At 34.3% G+C, this 22,850-nt stretch overlaps 1 protein-coding gene across 6 annotated transcripts; it reads right to left on the bottom strand.

Annotated features, from left to right (window-relative positions):
* RAD21L1 (RAD21 cohesin complex component like 1) lies at positions 1-21,307 on the bottom strand. Of its 6 annotated transcripts, none has more exons than XM_081033749.1 (12): positions 21,067-21,307; positions 19,243-19,336; positions 17,442-17,548; positions 15,491-15,661; positions 14,652-14,747; positions 13,485-13,595; positions 11,835-12,061; positions 11,504-11,600; positions 10,573-10,697; positions 8,466-8,561; positions 6,107-6,184; positions 1-1,405 (listed from the first exon to the last, which is right to left on the bottom strand). In XM_081033749.1, the coding sequence occupies exons 1-12, from the start codon at positions 21,086-21,088 to the stop codon at positions 1,217-1,219; spliced, it is 1,413 nt and encodes a 470-aa protein (XP_080889875.1). In that variant the 5' UTR covers positions 21,089-21,307; the 3' UTR covers positions 1-1,216. The 6 variants fall into 6 exon arrangements, with proteins under 6 accessions (XP_080889875.1, XP_080889876.1, XP_080889878.1 ...); XM_081033750.1 differs by having other exon boundaries at positions 13,485-13,592; XM_081033752.1 differs by lacking the exons at positions 17,442-17,548; positions 19,243-19,336.
* Between the last annotated feature and the right edge of the window lie 1,543 nt (positions 21,308-22,850).

The following is a 22,850-nucleotide window of genomic DNA, read 5'->3' as shown; positions in this document are numbered from 1 at the left end:
GAAGCCAGTCTCCAAAAGGTTACATACTACATGATTCCATTTACATGGCATTCTCAAAAGGACAAAACTATAGTCATGCAGAAGGGTGGTTGCCAGGAGTTAGAATGGAGGAAAGGTGTGACTTTGAAGGGAGTTTTTTTGGTGACAGTACTTTTGGTATCCTGTGTGTGTACAGCAGTCTATATATGTGTTAAAATTTATAGACCTGTGCACCAAAATGAAAAAGTCAAATTTTCTGTATGTTAATTTAAATAACAAAAGAAAATTTTAAAAAGGCAATTTGACATTTAAATCTTATAGTTAATACATTCAAAGAGACCATTTAGAATTTAGTTCCTAGCACAATTTCCGATATAACAGTATTTTAGAGAGTACCACGGGCTTCATTTTACAGTATATTATGGGACTCACAGAGCATTATATGAAAATTTACTGACAAACTCCAGGTAAGAAAAAAGAAAAACAATGGTTTTAATGTAAAAAATGCTCAGTAAACACCAAGTAAAAGGACATTTATTTTAATGACTTTTACTTGAATTGTAGCTGCAGACAACATACTGAGTAAGTGTCTTGTTAATTTTTTTCAACATAAGAAGCAGACAGTTTTGTTGACACATGAATGGTGGTTAAAATAATCATTAAACAGTGAATAAAATGGTTAAATGACATATAAATAGACTAAAAGCCACTCAGAAAATTTAAAACAAAGATGAATTTTATAACTCTCCAATTAAGACATTAGACTAAAAACCATGGCACTCGGTCAAATCAAGGATGATATGCATTATAATCAAATAAATTATTGTCTGTGGGGAAATAAGAAAATGTTAATCATTAATTAATCCCATAAATTTTAAATAAATAATCCAAAGTAAAATAATCTTTTAAAACACATCCTTGGTGTTTCTTGAAGGCATATGTATTTCAAAACTGTATTCTAACATGCAACATTCAAGGTAGGAAAATGGTAACTGTTATATATTCAAGTCAGCTAAGTTAAAAATATTACTTAGCTATAATCCAGTATTTCTGTAAGCATACAGGTTTCCAGTTCTGGCTATGTTTATTTTGGACTTACAAGGAAGAAATGGGAAGTTGGCCTGTCTATGAAATGGATCAGACCTTCAGCTACTTCCAGACAGCTACTGCATTAAAAATTAAACAATCTATACAGAAATTTCAATGGTGATATAAATCTGCATGTTCTGGATTTCTTTCACATTTTATGGAACATTGGTCCCACTGTAGCTATAATATCTGTGTAGGGAGCACTCTGGCTCAGCTCAATAGCCTGCTGTTTTTTTAGCACAAGAAAGGTATAAAATTTGGCAGCAACTTCTTTTCGGCCACTATTCCTGCAGAGAGTCATCAGACTAAAGAACTGCCTTCCCATCTTGTTGGATTCCTAGGAAAATAATTAGAAAAGAGGAAAGGAAAGGGAAACATGATTATTAAAAGTAGAGCAGGTTGCACATGCATAATGAACAAAAAAAATACTGATATTTTTGATAAGTGATTGTGAAATCCTTAAGTGGAAAAATGCAAATGACTCATTAATAAGCTTAAAAACCATATAAATCATTGAGCACAAGCTTAGTTCATTGAGAAAATACATGCGAAAGAACTCTAAAGTGTTATACAAATTTCTAACGTGTTATACAAATGTTAGGTCTTTTAAAAAAACTAATGTTAACATAAATGGCTCCTGTAGAAAGTGCAATTAGTTTAGACTTGCAGGGAGAAAAAAATCCACAGGACTTTGCAAGGCTTCAAATATAAAAATTATGAGTCTATCAGGCTTCTTTTCCTTAAAGGTAGTAGCAGGTGGGGTGACAATAAAACTCTAGTGGTAAATGGAGGCTTATCTTTGACCTTTCAGTGATAGGGCAATATGATTATACAATCATCTCCCAGTTTCTTTACACAGGTTAAAAAGATGTTGGATTCACCATATGGTACCTGTGAACCTGCTAGAACAAATTGAGGTACAACAAAGTGTTTAATTACGGATGAAGATAACTTCTTTTATAAAGATTAGTACTTGGAATCAGATTCCCAGGCTAGAAGTATAGTTTTTTTAGTTAGAAATACTGTGGTGAATACTGGCCAGCCTCCCTGTGAGTATTGTGTTCCTTAAATAGTTGCGAAGCATTTTTATTTTTTATTTTTTTATTGGGGAATATTGGGGAACAGTGTGTTTTTCCAGGACCCATCAGTTCCAAGTCATTGTCCTTCAATCTAGTTGTGGAGGGCGCAGCTCAGCTCCAAGTCTAGTCTCCGTTTTCAACCTTAGTTGCAGGGGGTGCAGTCCACCATCCCATGCGGGAATTGAACCGGCAACCTTGTTGAGAGCTCGCGCTCTAACCAACTGAGCCATCCGGCCGCCCATGAAACACTTTTAGAAATACCATATACAAGTTTTTTTGGGTTTTTTTTGCCAGTCCATAACATTTAACAAATTAATAAGTTAAATACTTGATCTCAACCAAAGGAGTGGTCCTGTGTCACAACCTTTCAGAGAAGGCATGACAAGCCTTTATTTATTCCCTCACTTGAGGAAACATGATATGGATTGGGTGGCTTTTTCCCCTGGGAGAGAGCAGGGACAGCCTTTTCTATTTCAAGAATCCTTTTGAAAAACACTCTGAGTGGACAAATATGCAAGACTGAACACATGTGCTTATTCTGTTCCCCTTAGAAACACCTCTAAAATGAAGGAAAAGAATTAAAAGGTGACAAAGGAAGGAGATTAAAGCCAAAGAAAGTGGGAGACTAACTGACTTGGCAGAGTGGAGAAAGCTGAAACCTAAGTGCCAACAGAGAGGAAAGCCTGTTAAAAGCAAGCCAGTCTGAGCTACAGGACCTTGGAAAAGCTCAGGAATTGGAGGCCACAGTATATTATAAGATGAAGATATGGGATGAAACCAGAAGAATTCCTTGAAAGTCTATTTGGGATCTGTTAGACACTCTGGTTTACCCAACCACTTCACTGAACCAAGAGACCATGACTCCCACACCCTGGCAGGCTTTTTCCCCTGGGAAAGAGCAGGGACTGCCTTTCAAGAACTCTTTTGAAAAATACCCTGAGGGGATAAATGTGCAAGATTGAGCAAATGTGCTTATTCTGTTCCCTCCACAAACCCCTCTAAAATGAAGGATGCAGGAAGTTGCCTCTCCGGAGGTACCAACAATTGAGACTCCAAGGACACCAGGCATGGTGAATGGTAAAGTGTCATACAACAAACTGGGGGATTCAGTGAAATTCTACACTCTAAACAATAAGGCAGCCAGCCTTTCCCTTACCTGTTTTTCATTCCCAAATCATAGGCATCATGCTTATATCTCATAGATAGTAGATTTGAAGATTAAGCTGGGAAAACTGACATTCAGAGGAAAAAAACGCTTATAGAGAATGACATCTGTATGTGTGCGTTGGGAGGGGGCACCACCCAATTACTTCACTTATAAAGACCACAAGTCTATAAGCCTCACCCATCCTTATATAACTTCCAATCAGATTTTTGGTGTCTCACTCTTAATAAAAACAGATAACCAAAGTTTTACCAGACATTTGAGTAAAATTCCTAACATTCATGAGCAAAAAAGAATGCATCCAAGAAAATTGCTAAGGAAACAGATAATGTAGGGAGCAGAAGCAAACTATAACATTTAAAAGTTAAGAAAAGACACTGCATCCATAAAAAATGATGAGGATAATATTGAGAGAAAGCGGATCAGTGGTTTGCTTGGGGATGGGAGAAATTGGACAAGGGATTACCAAGAGGCACAAGGGAACTTTTTGGGGTTGTACGTAAGTTCACTATCTTGATTGTGGTAATGGTTTCATAGGTATAAACTATGTCAAAACTTATCTAACTATACTTTAAATAGGTTTGGTTTATCATACGCCAGTCATACCTCAATAAACAGTTAAAAAATAACTAAATAAAAATATTAAGATGCTATAAAACAAAAGAATAATTAAAAATTAAGAAAAAATTCCTGGAAAACAAAAAAGGTGAAAGCACAAATAAAATTTAATAGACTCCAAGATAAAATTGAAGAAATCTTCTAGAGAGTAGGAAAAAAAAAGAAATTAATATAGAGGATGAAAGACTTTTTTTTTAAATTAAAGGTGCAATTCTGGAGATCCAACATGTGAGCCACCTGGTCCCATCTGGTGGTCGGGAGAGAGAGAACAGATTAACAAGGAGGAAATCCAAGAAAAACAAAAAATTTCCTAGAATTCAAGGACATGAACTTGCAGAATAAAGAACCCACTACATGCTCAGCACAATAAATGAAAAAAGACCTATACCAAAGCATATCATCATGAAATTTCAGACCACTAGGGATAAAGAAAAGGTCTGAAAGCTTCCAGAGAGAAAATAAAGGTCACCTACGAAGGATCACTAACCAAGCAGCATCTGACTTTTCAACAACACAGGAAGCTTAGAAATGTTACAAAGCCTTCAACATCTGAGAGAGATTATTTTCAAACTATGTTCAGAGAAAACCAAGCAAGTTAAAATAAAGAAAATTTCAGACTTGTGTGTAGGGTCTCTATCTCCTATGCACTCTTTATCTCAGAAAATGATGAGAGGATGTTAACCGAAAGGAAGATCAAAGTACCAAGAAATAGAGGAATAAGAAAAGAGACAAAGGAATTCCCATGCATGGGAAAGTAACGACCCAAGACAAAAACTGTGGAGCAGACCTACAGAGCAACTAATCCAGATTAGAACAAGAGGATGATAAGCTCCTGGAGGGATTTCTTAAAGAAAAAATAAAATGGAACCGATGAATTAATTGCTGTATTTGACCACACTAAAAGGGTTTTAAAAAAATTATGTGGCCAGAGAGTTTGGGAAAAGAATTAAGGATGGGTATACAGACACTAAACTAATAGAAAAAAATGAGATAATGACTAACCCCGCGCGCCGCCCCCCCAAGCAATTCTTATAAAGTTGACAAGAAAATAAATGTAATTACACTATGAAGTTTCAATGTGAACTAATTTTTACATAGTCTTTGTGGTAGCCACTGCTGGTTGTCCCTTAATATCCATTCTCCTCTTCTTCTGTAGAAATAGAATTATTAGCTGGGTCCAAGTTTGCCATATTAGGACTACATTTCCCAGCTAGACGTGGAGAGGTGACTAAGTGCTGGTCAATGAGTGAGAAAAGTGATACACACAATTACTGGGTTGTGCCCTTAAGGGAAGCTTTGCTACTGATTGGAATGCAGACATGGTGGGTAGTCACCCATTTTGGATCCTAAGAAAAAGAAAATGAGATAAAGGGAAACTGGGTCTCTGGCAACTTTGTGAGCATCGCTGCTATACCAGATTGTACTTTTACCTGAGAGAGAAATAAACTTCTATCCTTTTTAAGCCATTGCTATGTCTCTCTATCACAATTAAACCTGCCTCAAAATTATTACAAGTGTAACATTGTAAGCACTGAATACTGTGCTTAAAATTTACTGAAGAGGGGGGAGATGTAACTAATCTAATTTTTCATTTTCTATGGAAAGAAGTAAATAGATAAAATTTAAAGCTGAAATCAAGAAATTAAAAACATGTTAATTAGAAATATGGATAGAAATACTAAAAGAAATAGCTTAATGTAGTTGCTTCTGGTGAGGAAGGACTTAGGAATAAGAAGGGTAACACAAAGGAATTCTTTTGAATTTCCTTTTCAGCCTTATAGCATAGTACTATTAAACTTTAAAAATTATATAATGTATTATTTTGATAAAAATATAAGTTAAATTTTAAAATTATCTGTCTCACTCTTAAACTTTTATAAACTAAGTTCCACACTGAGAATTGGTTGATAGCCTGCTAAAAACAAGAATGGGACAGAATAGATATCTATGGTCACGAGTGTGGGTAAGACGTTGATTAGAACACACAGGCACTAAAAACAAACTCCCATATTTAACCTTGGATATACCACTCAGAATCATCTCACTCTAGCATAATTTAACCTCAACAAAAACATGATGAAAAACGGTTTCATTTTTATTAATACGTAGAAGACTGAAGTCAACATGTTACTTATTTTAAACATGAAAATAGGATTGACAAACCCTACCATCTTACCCGCAAACTATTTAACATCCGAAGTATTCTTCGATTCCATCTCTCTGTCTCAGAATTTTGTTCATTTCCCAATGATTCCTGTTTGAATGATTGATAAAATATTTCACTTAAGCAAATTTTACTGAATGTCTACTGTTTGTCAGGCAGAGTGTTAGCTGCTACAAGAAACAACTATAACACTGGGTCCTGCCAAATGAGGAGTTTGTAGTATGATAATAGAATAAGATTAGCATACAAATAGAGACCAACCTTTGCAGGATTACATCTATACTCCCCAGGCTATCTTCTGATTAGGGAGGGACTCCAGAACAGGAGATTCTGCAGTCTTTATTTGTAATGCATCCCAGGGCATTGGGCCCTTACTTACAAAAGTAAAGACAGCAAAGATGAGTACTTTGGGCTAGAATTTATCCCAAGTCTGGTCAATCTGAACTCAGTTAATTGGAGTAAACACAAATCTATAGAAAAACTGCCTTGTAAAGGTCTTTATTTGAACTTACTTGGTGATATAGAAGCTCTAACAATAACTGATGTGTAGTAGTCTGTATATAATTGGATTTTGAGGGTGCCTTATCCAAAAAAGATCAACCCACTGCCTGTCATGTAATCTGAATAGATTTATTCCTTACAGTCTTTACACTTAGCAACCTTCAGAAATACCTCAATATTTAAAAATTGTAAAGTTGAAATCCCTTCACGGGAACTCACTTTAAATGCTTACCAACTAACTCTTATAAACTGAGAACAGAAACTGGGCATAGGAAAGGTGCTAATCAGTTTACTAAAAGAGCAGGCCTAAGAAGGGCTGGGGGAAGGAAAGTGGCACAAATCTGACCTACTTTATAATTTTTCCTAGGCTACCTCTGACCATGCAACCCAGTGGAATGTGAGTCACCCTTATCACAGGTTTGCTGTCAAGCTTTCATATATACCTCTGGACCTCAGACATTTGCTAAAAGTGCTTTCCATTTTGTGAACTCTAGGATGATTTCAGAAAGCTCCAGAATACTCTGTATGATATTTTAAATCATTTGAGGCTAAAGGCTCTGCTGAGTCCCCATTCCCACCAGCTGTACCAGCTTCCTGGTCCTGCCTACGCTATATTCTTTCTTCTACTCCAAAGAGAAAATTTGAAAATATGGTCACTTTATTCTGAAGAATTTCCCAAATCCCTCCAGCTACAATTTATGTTTATTCCATTCCTGTCTGTTCTGGGATAAATAAACTCAATTTATTACTGTTAATTTTTACTGTTAAATACACAAAATGCTATTTTTCAAATGTGAAAAACAATGGTCCAACTCTTTGTTAAAGATCACTTATATTGCACAACTAAACTAACCAGGAAAAGGCTCAGAAGAAATAGTCTGTGTGTTTTGCTGAAGCCTGTCTACTTTATCTATCTGGACACCCTACAACTGACTCCATTGTGTGGAAAGCCCAGTGGATTATTAAAACAGATGAACTTGTGCTGTGTTGTAGTTTGCTCAACCATGTATGGAAAATAACATGTGTCTATAGCGGCAAAGAGAAAGACGAAAATGAATCAGCCCACTTCTGGCTCAGCTGTTTAAATGTTTTAGGTAAAAAGTTAAGCTATTTATTCTGTCCTAGATTATCCAGAGAATTCAGTCTGTTTTCCACATGTGAAAAAACAATCTAATAATCTTGAAACTCATCATAATGATAATTTAAAAATAAAATTAATATCAGGCATTAAGCATTTTGATATTTACTAAGAAACTTCTGCTAACATTCATTACAATCTTAAGAATGTCTTCAGCACTCTGGGACAAAATATATAGAAATAAGACAGTAATATACGTATATGGAGTCAGACGAGTCAAATGTTACTTCTGGCTTTGCTGTTGACATGGGGCCCTTTGAGTGGACTATTTTCTTTTTCTGATCTCTAGAAGTCTTATATAGATTATAAATACAGGCCTTGAGCTATATAATGTTTTAGAAAAAAATGCCCATATATTTTTTGGTAAATAAAGTATAATTTCAAATGCCCTTGGCCATACCCCTAATATAGCTCTGTTTCTGTAGAGATGTTATAAGAGTAACTTAAAACAGGGATTCTCAACATTTTTAATCTGTGACTACCTTTGATAAGCATACAAACCTCACACCTTCCTTTAAAATTATTTGAAGTTAAAATAAAGACAAAAAAGTTAAAGCAATTCTGAATGTTTTATAAAACTACTCATACACATCTTTGTTGAGATCACTAATTTAAATTATAATTTTAGCAAGTCACATGACATCTCTGAAAACCAAGTTTTAGGTAAATAAGATTTTAAACATTGAGGAATAGAGTTTTTAAGAACATTCCCAAGACTATGCATATATTTACCAATTCCACTGGACAATTTTCAATTTCTTGTGTCAAGATGGCATTCACTGAGGAGTATTCCTCAGCAGCTGAAGAAACCATTTCAACAATATCCTGCTAAAGAAAATTACAAAACAATATGTAAGTCACCACAGTATAGTAGTTGTCATCACAGGAAAATCTCATTTTGTTAAATTCTTTAATCACATGAATGCTCATTTATAAAACTAATTTAAAATACTACTCATATTCTCAAAATATTATTTCTGAAATATCCCAGGTAGGCAGTCCCTGACTTAAATATTCCTATTCTCTATATGCCTCCCACAAATGGAGAACTTGCATGCCCCCTCCCGCTTTGCTTCCAATATCTGTCTTCTATTTCTCTTGCCACTGCAGATCTCATATCAAAAGTCTCTGCTGCTGTGCAGCTCAGGCCACTTTCCTCTGAAGCGTTTTATCTAGCCCCAGTCCCCTACCTCTATTCTCATGCCAGTACCAGTGGCAGAGGAAGATCTGCAAACTGAGGGAGAATGAGGGAAGGGATATTAATATCCCTACCTAGGGCCATGACAGGATTCTTGCCACCACTGCTGGAGCTGTCAGTGGCAAAAGGGAAGAAAAACTGTCTGGAAGGGGAGGAAATACATAAAGGAAGAAGGAGAAAGAGAAATCCAGGAATTCTCCATTCCCTATCATCTCCTCTTTTTATCGCCATAGGGGTTGTCAGTCCCTTCTTCATCTTTAACCTGCCTCTAAGCTTCATTCCCCAACTGTCAGCTATGATCTTGATTAAGTTAGGCGCTTTTTACAACATAGTTACTTGATTTTTCACTTTAGCTTTTTAAAATTTTACTGAAAATAAGGAACTGCATTTTATTCTTTAATATACATATTTGTGGAGCCTTATGGTTTTCTCTTTTAATTTCTATGAATACTCTACATTTGTAGATACTCTCAATTTTGCGGTTACTTTACATAAAAATTCTGTTTTATGAAGATTTGAAAATGATTAATTGGAATCATTATTTCCCCATCCCTTCAAACTGACTGTGCTCCCATTGCTGACTATATTTCATATCTGTTGACCATTGTTGGAAGCATAATAAGAACAAAATTGAAGGTTAAAGCATAATCGTAGGACAAAGGAAAAAAATGTTCAAAAGAACCAGTGCATCAATCTGTTTCCTTCACTTCAAGCACTTGGGAAAATCTATTTTGTTAATATGTTTAAAAGTCATAAATTAAACAAACTTGCTTAATCATAATTTTCAGTAGGTGTGCTCTAAGAAATTCTCAAGCCCAAATAAGGAAGAGAGTAGTACTGGCAACCCAGTATCTTAATATCCAGTATGTTATCAAATAGTAAAACACATTCTCTTTTAAAGCATTATGAAATTATCTTTCCTTCCAAGGGCATTCAGTTTCATTGTGGACTGACTTTGAATTCCCTGAGTGGTTATCAAAGTACAGTGATGATGGAACAGACCAGAAAACCATTGGTTTATTTTTATCTGGTGTGACTATAATATTTACACTTGTACAATCAATAAAGTGACAATTGAGAAAATATTTTAAAGTACATTGTTTCCAAGTATGTTTTCAAATAAGTATGTTTTTCAAATAAAAATGTTGTCTTCAAATAAAAACTTTTTAAGATTTTATTTGGTCATGGATCATTAGTCTTTCAGATTCAAGGCTAAGGTAACTGGTGAGTCTAGAACATATTACTCTAAGGGGTGGGAAGGGAGAATTTATGATCAGAAACAAAACATAGATATATTGTCTAGAATCCTAAAGGACTCCATGACATATTGAATGTGGGGCCTAGTAGAATTCTCAGCATATAACCAGAATCAACTACCATTATTTATTTAATGTACCATGCAAAATACTTTTTCTGTATGAAACTACTTATCCTGTAATTTACCGTTCTAAACTTCTAGAAAACACTGTTTTGAAGATGAAAATCATGTTTTATCCTACTGCTACTTACTAAAGAAATTATAGGATAATCTGGGATGAATATAAACTATAAATATACGAAGACATACCAGAGTCTCAATGTTCCTTCACTATATCTCTGTTAGAAAAATAATATTTTTATGATTCTCTTTGGTTAACTTACCTCAGAGGTAATATTTTTATTGGTATCCTCATGAGGGCTCCAATTAGATCCATCCATCACATCCTTCCAAGTTTGGGGTTGAATTAACTCTTGCTGGGAATTTGGCTCTTCCATGATGGAGGCCTCTGAATTATTAAGGAAGTAAAGAAGATTTCACCACAAAGGTATCTTTCAAACTTAAATTGGAATATGATTGTTACAAAAGAAAACTTCTGATATTGGAATTCAAGAACTTAAGCAAAGGGTGTACAAACAACTATGGCTCCCAAGTCTCACACATTTATCTTCCGTTTCCGCATACCTGCCTCTTTATCACTTCCACTCTCCATCCTCCACCGACCTCCTCAGCACTCACCCCCATACATTCACTCACAAGACAACAGGGATAGTTCAAGCCCATGTTGGTATATTGTTCAGCACATTTTAATGATTGCAGGAAGTAGAGGTTCACTCACCACATAAGTTGACTTTGTTATTCCTTTACAATAGTCACAATAATAATCACCAATATTAATACTTCATGTATCCTCTGGGTATATGGAAATATTTATGTCTCAGGTTAGTTGTATTGTTTAAATACTATTCTTATCACTAGGTGACTTTTCATGTTGTCTTAAAGTGAAACATTCTCCTACTAGATTAAAAAAATTTTCTTTGTTGAAGGTTTTTGAGTACTGCCTTTGAGGGTGGGGGAAGTGGGAAAGAATAAGAATAGTATATACTTTATCTTTTTATGTAGCTTTTGGACAAAAATTAATCTGCAAAGCAGAAAATACAATGATGATGTAACAATTTTTTTTAAGTTCAAATACTCTTCCAGAGATAGCATTTATACTTGGGAATATGGACTTGAATCCCATCTTCGTTTTGAAATGCAAAATGAAATTTTTGTTTGTACAACATTCCCCTCAACATCAACAGAATGTCTCACCTACTATGTTTCTGCTTCCGATTTCTTCCCTTACTGACTCCTGTATCAATTTCCTTCCAAGTTTAAAGTCAGAGGACAGAAAGCGTTTTGTAAACAACTGTAAAAATACACATTTTTGTTTCTTGTTTTTGTGCAAGTAAAGCAATTCAATAAAATACAAGCACATATGCTAAAAAAATAAAATCTATAATTTGTGCACATACATCCAGCAAATTAATTCAAAATAAGGGGACAGTTTTTCACAAGTTTAAATTCTGCTGTATATATGAGTGTAAATATACATTTATTTATAACCAAACATTGCACCCATGCAAAGGATGGCAAAAATTACCATTTTCAGTTCAGTATGAATCAAATCCTGGTTAGCAGTTGACAAAAGTGTACCGACTCCTCCCCTCTTCTTCCACATCATCAGTCTCTGGGTAGGAGGTGCAAGCTCCAAAACTGTGAGTGTGTCAGTAAAGGACATAAGCTGTTTATGCATAATTTTGCTACTGATCTCCTTGACTGGATCTATGAGCAATTTCCTCTTTTTGCCTTTCCTTTTCCAAGCGACATCTAAATGTAAGAAATAGTTACAAATGTGATTGGTTGTACAGCTTTGTTAAGTGATATTCTAGGCACTGTATATCTAAGAAATGTCTACCACAAAACAACCTACAAAGTTGCATAGCGTAGAAAATCCTCTTCTCTGTGCTGAAATTATGTTTTACAAAGGTTTTGCACAACTAGAGTGTTTAAGCAGCCAACAGTTAACACCTTTTGTAAAGTGTTACTCCCAGGTGCTAATGAGAGATTCTGTTCATCGACTAAGCAGACAACGGAGGAAATGTGGAGCAAAAGGTATATTGATAGGGAAGTCACTTAGTTCTGAGGTTCTTTAAAATAGCTACATAACAAGATAACTTTTTGAAACATTCATTTGTATTTGTCCAGTGTGTTTTCCCTCCTCCACTGAAATTCATACATAAAGTCCAAATGGGTAGCTAAGCCCATAGGATTTTATTCCTACAGGTAATTTTACCAAGTAGAAAGCAGAAGTCAAGGTTTTCCTTAGTAAAGAGGCAAAAGGGGCAGAGAGGGTTAGATTTCCCAGAATGAATGAAGATCTGAGATCAGATGGAGCCTGAAGGAACAGGAAACTGCTTACTGATGTAAAATCCTGGGAATATAACAAGATCCCCAGTAAAATCCTGGGAATATAACAAGATCCCAGAGGGGTGGGCTGTGTGATGACCCCAGAGGCTGGGACGGTGGGCACCACAAACTGGTGTGGCTAATGACCAGAGGGGTTCCCTTCCACCTGCTACACACCTTCCCCAAGTTTTGATACTACATGGCTTAGGGCAGATAGGGGAGCTATGCAGACTGAAATTCTTGCCAGCCCAATGGGATAGAGGGTCAGAGTTGAATTTAGTAAAGAAAAAAATGGAATGCTTTATTCTTTGCATGCCTGAGTTTATAAACTAAAATCCCCATCAATTCTACTACTGAAAACTAGGATGTTCTTAAAAGGTCTAGTTTTATATTAGATTCACATTTATTGTTTATTCTTAAAAACATGGTTGAGATTAAACGTTAGAGGAGATAGTGCCTTTCTACGAATCCTTTTATTCTGCCTTATTTTATATTCATTTGTATGTTTATTTATTTCCTGATCAGAAGGTAAACTTCTTAAAAGCGGGAACTATGTCTTCGTCATTTCTATGCCCAACACTGAGTAATGGCTCAATAACAATTAGAATTGAACTCAGTTTTAAATCTTCCAGTTTCCCAAGCTGGAAATATGAGTATGGTTTGACCAGGCTGAATATAATGAAAAGACCATCTCAAATTTCCTTCACACTCTTCCCCTATTATATGACAAATGGTATTACTAGATTGACCACCTCCTAAAATATTTCATAGGTTATTCACATATTAAACAGTAAATAAGACAGTAGGTGTCAAAAATAAAAATAAATACATGAATGTCTCTGACCTGAAGCATCAATTGGATCAAGGATAAATATTTCCTCTTCTTTTGATAATGTGGTTGCATCCATTTTTTCATTTTCAGGTAGACATATATGTTCTGGTTTATTTGGTTCTACTAATCAACATCACCGAAGGAATTATATGTATATATAAAAAAACAGTTATATATATATATATAAAAGGAATTATATATATATAAAACAGTTATGTTACAAACTAAAGGACTATATGAGAATTGAAGTAAAAGGTAAACTGGAGATTTATTTTGCTAATAAATAAGTTAGCAAAAGAACCACATATGAATTCTTAGAATTATGTATTTCATAGAGTTGAAGAGACTCAGATTTATATGGTCTGGGACCCACAATATCCAGGTGCATCAAGTATCATCACTCTCTTTTGCACACGTGACATACAAGGCTGGACTGTGAAGTGACTGTGACTATAGTCACAGTGAAAGGGAAAGCAGTAGTACCAACCATAATAAATGACTGACTTAAATCTGATTACATGTCTGCCAAAAAGCTTGCATTCTGTTAAATCATTTAATTATTAGTTGACCCATAAAGAACCATATGTAAATTTGTATTGCCCATGTCTTTTCACATTTTAAATTTCTACTATGGTGTTAGAAAGCAAATGTAACCTTAAAAAGAGTGAAGAAACAAAATGGAGCTAATCATACTTTTAATTCTTAAAAAAAAGCAGACTAAAAGACCTCAAATCATTTGAGGTACCTTCACATGAATTTGAAGTAGAAAATATCCCTCCACTTGTAATTTCTCTTAAATTGTATATATATTGCCAAACCATATTAATATTCATATGGTATTAATATTAATAATTAATAACCACATTAATGTCAAACATTAATGATGTTTTTACCATGTAAAGTATATTAATTTAATGATTCAAAAGCACAGTATTTTGGCAGAGAATTTAATGTGCTCTCATACCAAATAAACCTGTTCCTGGTTAAATGACCATTATTGTATCTTTCTCAGAACAAAGTTTCCTATTTTACATTGTCTGGAGTCAGACTAAGAGAGTTTGAGGAACATTTTTTATTACCTTTCACTATAATACATTGCTATTTAAAGTCAGAAGTTCTGAGGTTTAAACTGAATATTAGCATCTGTTCACTTTCCACACAAAGGAAATTTCAACATACCCACTATAGTATCAGGAGGCTCAGGAGGCAGAGAAATTTCTTTGTTCAAATGCATGTCTTCTAACAGGATAGTCTCATCATCTTGCAATAGATTGTCTTGAAAAACACAATAAATATTTTTTCATCAGAGTTGAATGTATCATTTGTTCACTAAACCTTTATTGACATTATTGTTTGCAAGGAGTTGCGAAGGGATAAAAAAATATGAATGAACCATATTTAATTAAATTTAATTGGTTACATAGACTATCACATTTCCTGCAGGATAACATCGAATTTTATATATTTAATTTCCTTTCCTTTATTAAAAATCTATTTTTAGGTGTTTAATTTCAGGAAATATTTACTAAACTAATATAAAGATAATATCCTTGTTACAAAGCTGAGTTTCCTAGTTTTTGTCTACCCTATTTCTATGATTACTTTATAATATCATAATAGAAAAATAAAATAATAATATAGAATGCTAGGTAGATCCTTTAGAATAGCTGTCCCACAATTTCTGTTAAAGAAAGCAATGTTTTTTAGTGTATGACCTAGTATATTTTGTGAGGAATATTCTAATCTCACTCTTTCCCCTCTAAAAATTAGGAATTTTTAAAAATAAAAACAAGCAGTATTTCACAACCTACATGGAAAATATGTTTAAACAGATGGCTATTTACTTACACCTAAATGTTTAAATATTCCATAAACTTTGAAAACTTGTGTAAAAAATGTGTTGATTTATATGACATATAAGCATACCAGATATTTTAGTTTGATCTAATAAATCTACTAATATATTATAGTAACCTGATGAAATAAATATCCAATTTCTATAGAACTAGAGAGCATACCAATCATTTCTCCTGCAGTCCCTTCATCTCCAAATCCATCTCTACTGTTATAGAGGAGAGATTTTTCTCCATCGAGGATTTCAGAACTATGTTCGAGTAAAGGACAACTGGAATTCAGCAATATGTTGTCATCAAAGAAGCTATGTCTTCTAAGAATTTCAGATTCCTCCCCTAAATAAATATATATCATTAATGCTGACTTAGAGAAACACAGAATTTTAGGGTTAGAAGGAAATTCAGATATCATCTTATATAGTCCTACTCAATTTACAGATAGGGAAAATGAGAGCTAAAAAACCTTTTTTGAATTATTAAACTAAAGTCACTCAGTTAATCAGTGGAGACTGGATTTCTAGTCTAATGCTTTTTCCAATACAATAGGAAAAAAAAAGCCAAACATCAGGATAGAGTTTTTAGTCGTGGCACAGTTTAATAATTTCACAGGTTATTATTGGCAGTGGAATGATCCTTCTACTTTAGGTAGGTCCTGTTCTGCTTGATCAAGTATTATTCATATTATTTCAAGGATAATTGCTTGTGTTATTTATCCATATTGGGAATTTGGAAAAGAAGGAGCATATCTGCCTTCTTGGGAATGGAAAGGTGGATAAAATATTAAAGAATGGGTTGACAACATTCATTCAATAAATATTTATTGAATGACTGGGTATTAGGCAATATGCTAAGAGTTGGAAATATAGCAGTAAAGAAGACACAAACTGGTCAGCTAACATTAACTGAGTGCTTATTATGTGCGTTACATTATGCAATAGAAGCTATTATTATGATACGCATTGTACAGACAAGGAAACACAACCACAGAAAGGTTTTGTGACACGTACATAGTCACACCCTAATATATGACAGAGTCAGGATCTGCAGCTAGCAGAGACAGTGGTAGTATCAGTGTTAGAATTCTGGCTGGTGAAATATTTTGCCAAATTGAGATTTAGGAGAGAAAACTACTAAGACACTGACAGAAACAGATAAAATAAACTCCCTGCTTCAATCTGGCTGCTTCCAGATTGGCTGTCAGCCCATGGATAGTCTTTCCTTGGGTTTGAATCTGAGTCCAGGAGTCTGAAACCACAGAGGCTCAGAGATTGGTCTTCTTTTCCTGCCCTCTACCAACCCATGTTAGTGCAAGTCAGTAAAGAAAATCATGCAGTATCATTTGTACTGAAAATTCTTCCATAGGCATACATCTTCTAGAAAGTAAAAGTTGAAAAAGGCAAACTTCATTGTGCTGGACTAAAGATTTGCTCAATAGAAAAGATGAATTTTTTTCAAAAAGAGCTAAAAATACATTCACATCTTCTAGGTGATAGCTCCCCACCCTTCCAAAAAAAAAAAAATCAGCCTTGGTCAATAAGATAATAATAACATTTGTGAACAGACACTATATTCTTAGCACTGAGCTTCACAAGAACCTGAGACTACGCAAAAAAAAAAAAGATGATGAAATAATCATTGCCTTCTTTTATTGCAATACAAAATAGGATGGATTAATATTAAACATTTGGAGGACATTACGTTTGAGTTCGTTTTTGAGGGAGTGGAAATCACTTATTGATGGAAAAGATTAAAGGAAGGAATAAGGGAAATAATCCTGTGATGTTGTTAATAGGATCCCAATTTTACAGACAGGACAGTAAGGTTTAGAGAAGTTAGGATAATTTGCCCAGTATCACATAGCAAGTCAACAGAGAAAACCCAGATGCACAACCATATCTGCTGGTCTACTAAGGACATGCTCGTTACAGAAACTAGAAAAAGGCAAGGACAAAAATCATCGGGGGGGGGGGTGTATTTACATTTATACATCAAAAGATTCATTTTAAAGCTATTTCTACTGGCACAGAAATAGCTATTTCTATTGGCATAGTTTCAATTTAAAAATGCAAATATAATTGATTATGACTTGTAATTTAAAATTCTCAAATATTCTCACCAAAGCCCCCAGCTTGGAAAAGTAGATCATTGCCATAATCATCTCTAAGTGTGATTTCTTCTGGTTTGCTTTGGTTCAGAGTAAATTGTTCTGAAATATCAATAGCACTATGGAAAAATATAAGATTGGGAAATACGTATGAATGAAACACAATGATTTTGCAGTATATTGCAAAACTACAACAACAAAAATAGGTTTTATAAAAATAAAGGAAACCTATTTTCTCAATAGAATTATTTATAAACACTAGTTTATCGTACACGAATATGATCTCCCGGTTGTCAAATCTAATGGTTAACTCTTAGACTTTGTCTTACTTACCCTAACCAATAGCATTTGAAATAGATGTTCACTTTCTTCCTCATGGAACACTTTCTACTCCTGGCCTCTGGGATACTACTTTCTCAATTTTCTTCCTACCTTATTGGCTCTTCCTTATCCATCTCCTTTGTTAATTCTTCCTCATCTCCCAGACTATTAACTTATTATTAGGAATGACCTAACACTCAGTCCTTAGACCTCTGTCTCTCAAATGTACACTCACTCCCTTGGGGATCTCTTATGCCTTGTGGGTGAAGTTCCATCTATATACTCACAACTCCCAAATTTATATATTCCATCCAGACGGCTTTCCTGAATCTCAGATGCAGATATTCAACTACCTACCTACTCCTCTTGGATATATAACAGTCATCTCAAAACGTATGTCCAAAACCTAATTGACTTCCTCCACCCTGCTCCTCTTAAACATGCCATTCCCTAGTTATCCTAATACTATCATTAAGTGGTAACTCCATTCTCATGCCCAACATCACATAATCATCCTTCACTTCCTTCTTTCTCTTAAAGCCATATACAACCATCAGATTCTATTGGCTCTGCCTTCAAAATATATCCATAATTTGAATGCTACCACCTTGATAAAATGAAGGCTGAGAACCGATCATGCACGCTGCCATCTTTCACCTGCCCTTCTTACTGCAGTAATCTCACACTCTCTGCTTCCTCCCTTTCCCCCTTACAGTAAATAGCCAGAGGGAGCTCGTTGAAATCAAATGGAATCCAGCCTCTCTTCTATTCAGAAACCCTCCTATGCTCCTTATCTGAGTAAAATAAAAGTCCTTATTGTAGCCTACAACACCGCACATCATCTGCATCCCCCCGCTACCTCTCTGACCTCATTTCCTGCCACTCGAACCCTCATTTACTCCACTCATCTCACCTGCCTCCTTGCTGTTCCTTGAAAATGTCTAACGCGCTCTGCCTTAGGGCCTTTCCACCTGCTCTACCTGGAACATTCTTCCTCATATTACTGAATGATTTGTTCCTTCACCTCCTTCAGGTTTCTGCTCTGAACTTATTTGAAAAGCCTTTCCTGACCATTCTGTTATTTATTTGATTTTCTATTTATCTTAATGCTGATCATCTCCTGACATATTGTATATTTACTTGTTTATTTATTATCTGTCTATTCCAACTAAAATGTAAGATTCATGAGGCCAGGAGCTGTGCTTTATCCATTGCTATCTCCTCAGTGCCTACAACAGTGTCTGGCATATGGAAGGCATCCAATAAATGTTTGCTGAATGCACGAATGAATATTCTGTCAATATTGCAAACGACATTCAGCAAATATAATGATACCTTTTTGGTGTTGTACTTAGAAATTTCACACTAAATTAATTCTTTGTCAATTGCATGTTTACTCCAGTTGTTAACTACATTCCATTCAGGAAATCTGAAGCTCAAAACAATAGTATCAAGAAAATCAAACTGAAGGAAAATAAATAAAATAATTTACTTCACATTCAGGATGTCAAAATCATGAAATTCTTCTGGCAATGTGATAGCACTGTAAGCTGCTTCAAAATTCTCTCTTGGAAGATCAACTAGTCCTTAAAAACAATAAAAACACCACATCCGATAAGCAATGATGCTATATAAGTGAGAAACTCCCACCTACATCTCTTTTATTTAAGTGAAACTTTCTCTCACTGGACTACTGTTTAGTCTCCTAACTGGTTTCCCTGTATCCACCCCTTCCCCTCTACAGTCCATTCTCTAAAAAGCAGCCGGAGTGATATTTTAAATACAAAATCAGATCAGATCACTCCCATGCTTAAAATAATTCAATGACTTCCCCAGTGCACGTAAATAAAATCCCAATTTCTAATCAGGGCTTCTGGAGCCCTACAAACCTATCGGCATCATCAAACGACACTCTCTCTCTCAATCACTATACTCCAGCCATACTGGTCTTTTTGTTTCCCCAACAAGTCAAGCACTTTTCCACCTCACTACCTTTGCTCTTGCAGTTCTCTCTGCCCAGAATGCTATTCCCTCAGGGGCTTTTTAAACGGCTGGGTATTTCTCATTCTTCAAGTTTGAGCTACATTCTATCTTCTCAGAAATGTTTTTCCCAACCAGCTTAACTAAAATAAATTTTGCTGTTATTTTCTGTTGTCGTACTCTTTTTATATTCCTTCATAGCATAATCACAATCTGTAATTATTATAACAATTTTAGATTACAATAATTATTGTAAACCTTTTCTATTACCTGATATCCTCACCAGACCGAAGGGGATCTTATTTGTCTTGTTTGTCCTTATATCCCAGAAACTTACATAGTGTTTCACACAAAGTATGAGCTCAATAAATATTTGTAGAATATATAATGAACAATGTGGAAATAATCAACAAATGAATCATATTAGATTATCATTATGAATCTACCTAGAGATTCTACAAATATTTTAAATAAAGGAAAAAAACCTGTCAACCCTGATTCAACAAATATTAACCGAGGGAATAGTATATGCAAGACACTAAGAAAAGTACTACAAGAAATTCAGAAAATAAATATAACAAAGATGTTGCTTTCAAGGAGCTTGCAGACTAGTGTGAGAGGAAAAGCCCGTATCCAAATAACCATAATACAAGATGGAAAATGATGAATGTCTTAAAATTAAAATTAAATTAAATTTTGAAGGCATTATATTTATGATACTGTGTTTCCCCGAAAATAAGACTGGGTCTTATGTTATGTTTTGCTCCAAAAGACGCATTATGGCTTATATTCAGGGGATGTCATCCTGAAAAATCATGCTAGGGCTTATTTTCAGATTAGGTCTTATTTTGGGGGAAACACGGTATATGTAAATCTCCAGCCCTTTGGAATGCCTAGAGAATTTCTATAATATTTCATAAATAGCTTGCATTTAGTCTTGAGAATTATGAAAACAATGACAGTTATTGATATCCAGGTTTTGTCAATCATACTATTTCTAAGTTATCTCAAAATGGCAAAAAGAGATATGGCAAACTAAGTGACCCATTAAAACTGAATATCAGAGCTTCTTACACAAATGTGGTAGCTTATGTACATACACAGAAACATTACAAGTTTTTGAAAGCAAAACCTTTCCTTGCAAACACAGGAAAAGAGCAAGGGAAAGAATGCAATTTGTCCTTAATCATGGAAACTTAGACTCAGTCAAAAGAAAGTTTACATTCACTATATTCACCCTGTAAATACAGAGTGCCACCAATTAAAAGATTCAATCCAAAATAAAAATGCAAAAGGGAACCGAGATGAATGAGACAAATCAATACTGCACATATACCTGGGCGAAATGTCATCTTCATTTTAAGCAATGCTTCACTGCAGTCTGCCAAAAGATATTTTGCCTTCCTATTATAGATTCGAACAACTCCCAAAAGAAGGTGTCCTGAAGTTCGAAGTGCAATTTTCACCTTTCAATAATTTTCAAAGTATTAGAATATTAAAAATTAGATGTAAAATGGTTAACTTTTGTTCTTATTCAATGAAGATAATTGAATGTGGCGTTTAAGTGAGGTAGGCTATCATTGGTTTCATGGGAAAATAAAATCTTCAGTCAGGCAGACTTGGGGTCAAACCTTGGCTCAGTTGCTGAGGCTGAGTCATTTAAACTTCCTGAACTTCAATTAATTAATAATGGCTACCACTTATTATATGCTTATTTTGTGCCAGGCATTGTCCTAAGGGCTTTTAATATATTAATTTAAGATTGACAACAACCTCTATTTAAAGAAGAAAAAAAATGAGACTCAGATATGTTAAGTAGCATGGCCAAAGTAACACAACTATTAAGAGATGGAGCAGGAATTAAATTTAAATTTGACCATCTTACTTACTTAAGACTAAGTAAATAGTCTTAACTACCAGACTTCACTGAAGCTAAAAGAAGCTCTTAGGGTTGTTGTAAAGATTAAATAAACTAATGAACATAAAGTCTAGTCCAGTGTCTGAAACATGGTTGATTTTCAATTATAATTCATCCTTCTCTCAAGCAGAAAAATACTTAACCTATAAAAATATTAAAATATTTTAATGAAAATTCTAATAGCTTGTTATAGTTTTCATAATTAACTTAGTACTTTATTGTTTATTAAATGTTTTCATATATATTGTCATTGATTTATACTCAGTCCTCCTTTTTTCTTTCTACACTCTTCATTCATTCACTCATTTTTCTAAGAAATACTTATTTGCTACCTACTATGTATATTTTGTTAGGGAAAAAGAAAGGATTACAAAATATGAATAAAACATGGCCTTTATCCTTCAGGGTCCAATCTATTTGTGATACATATAAAAGTTATTATTGCCAACAGAAACCTATAGAAGTACATATATTCCTATAGCATTTATTGTCTGAATATATTATATATAGTCTTAATATATTATATATAGTCTGAATACATTGTGTATATATATATATATATATATATATATATATATATAGAGAGAGAGAGAGAGAGAGAGAGAGAGAGAGAGAGAGAGAGAGAGAGAGAGAGACAATAAATGCTATAGGAATTAAGAGAGAAGACCATTTGAGAAGTAAAATTTCCTTGGAAATGTATTTCATGATATAATGTATTTTAATTCCTTTCCTCTCCATAGGCAAATACATACTATAATTTTAATTAATAACGTACCTTAGGCGAAAGAATTTTTTCAATGGTTATCTCTAGATTGCATTCAAATACATGAGCCTTTGTGAGTTTCTTCTCCCAGTGAGCTGCCAGCCAGATTTTGGCCAATGGCCCCCGCTTACTCATAAGCACATGTGTGTAGAACATGTTGCCTGTATTCCTTAGTTGTATTTAATGAACTAGAGAGAACATTAAAAGATATTTAAAATTGATTACAAAAGCTTTTTAGTGCTATTTTCATTAATTCTACAAAATAACATTCAGATTATCTTCTAGTTCAATGTATTATTCAATTCAAATTATATAAGAAACACTTATTTAAAATACAAAATGATAAACTAATGACAGAGATCTATTAGATTGTGAACCACACCTTGTTTAAATGTATCCTGATCACTGATTGCTTTTTATATTTACTTATTTTATGCTA

Source organism: Rhinolophus hipposideros (assembly GCF_964194185.1).
Source record: "Rhinolophus hipposideros genome assembly, chromosome: 22".
Taxonomy (NCBI): domain Eukaryota; kingdom Metazoa; phylum Chordata; class Mammalia; order Chiroptera; family Rhinolophidae; genus Rhinolophus; species Rhinolophus hipposideros.
Note: the sequence above shows the minus strand (reverse complement) of the source record. Positions and strands in the feature narration are given on the sequence as shown.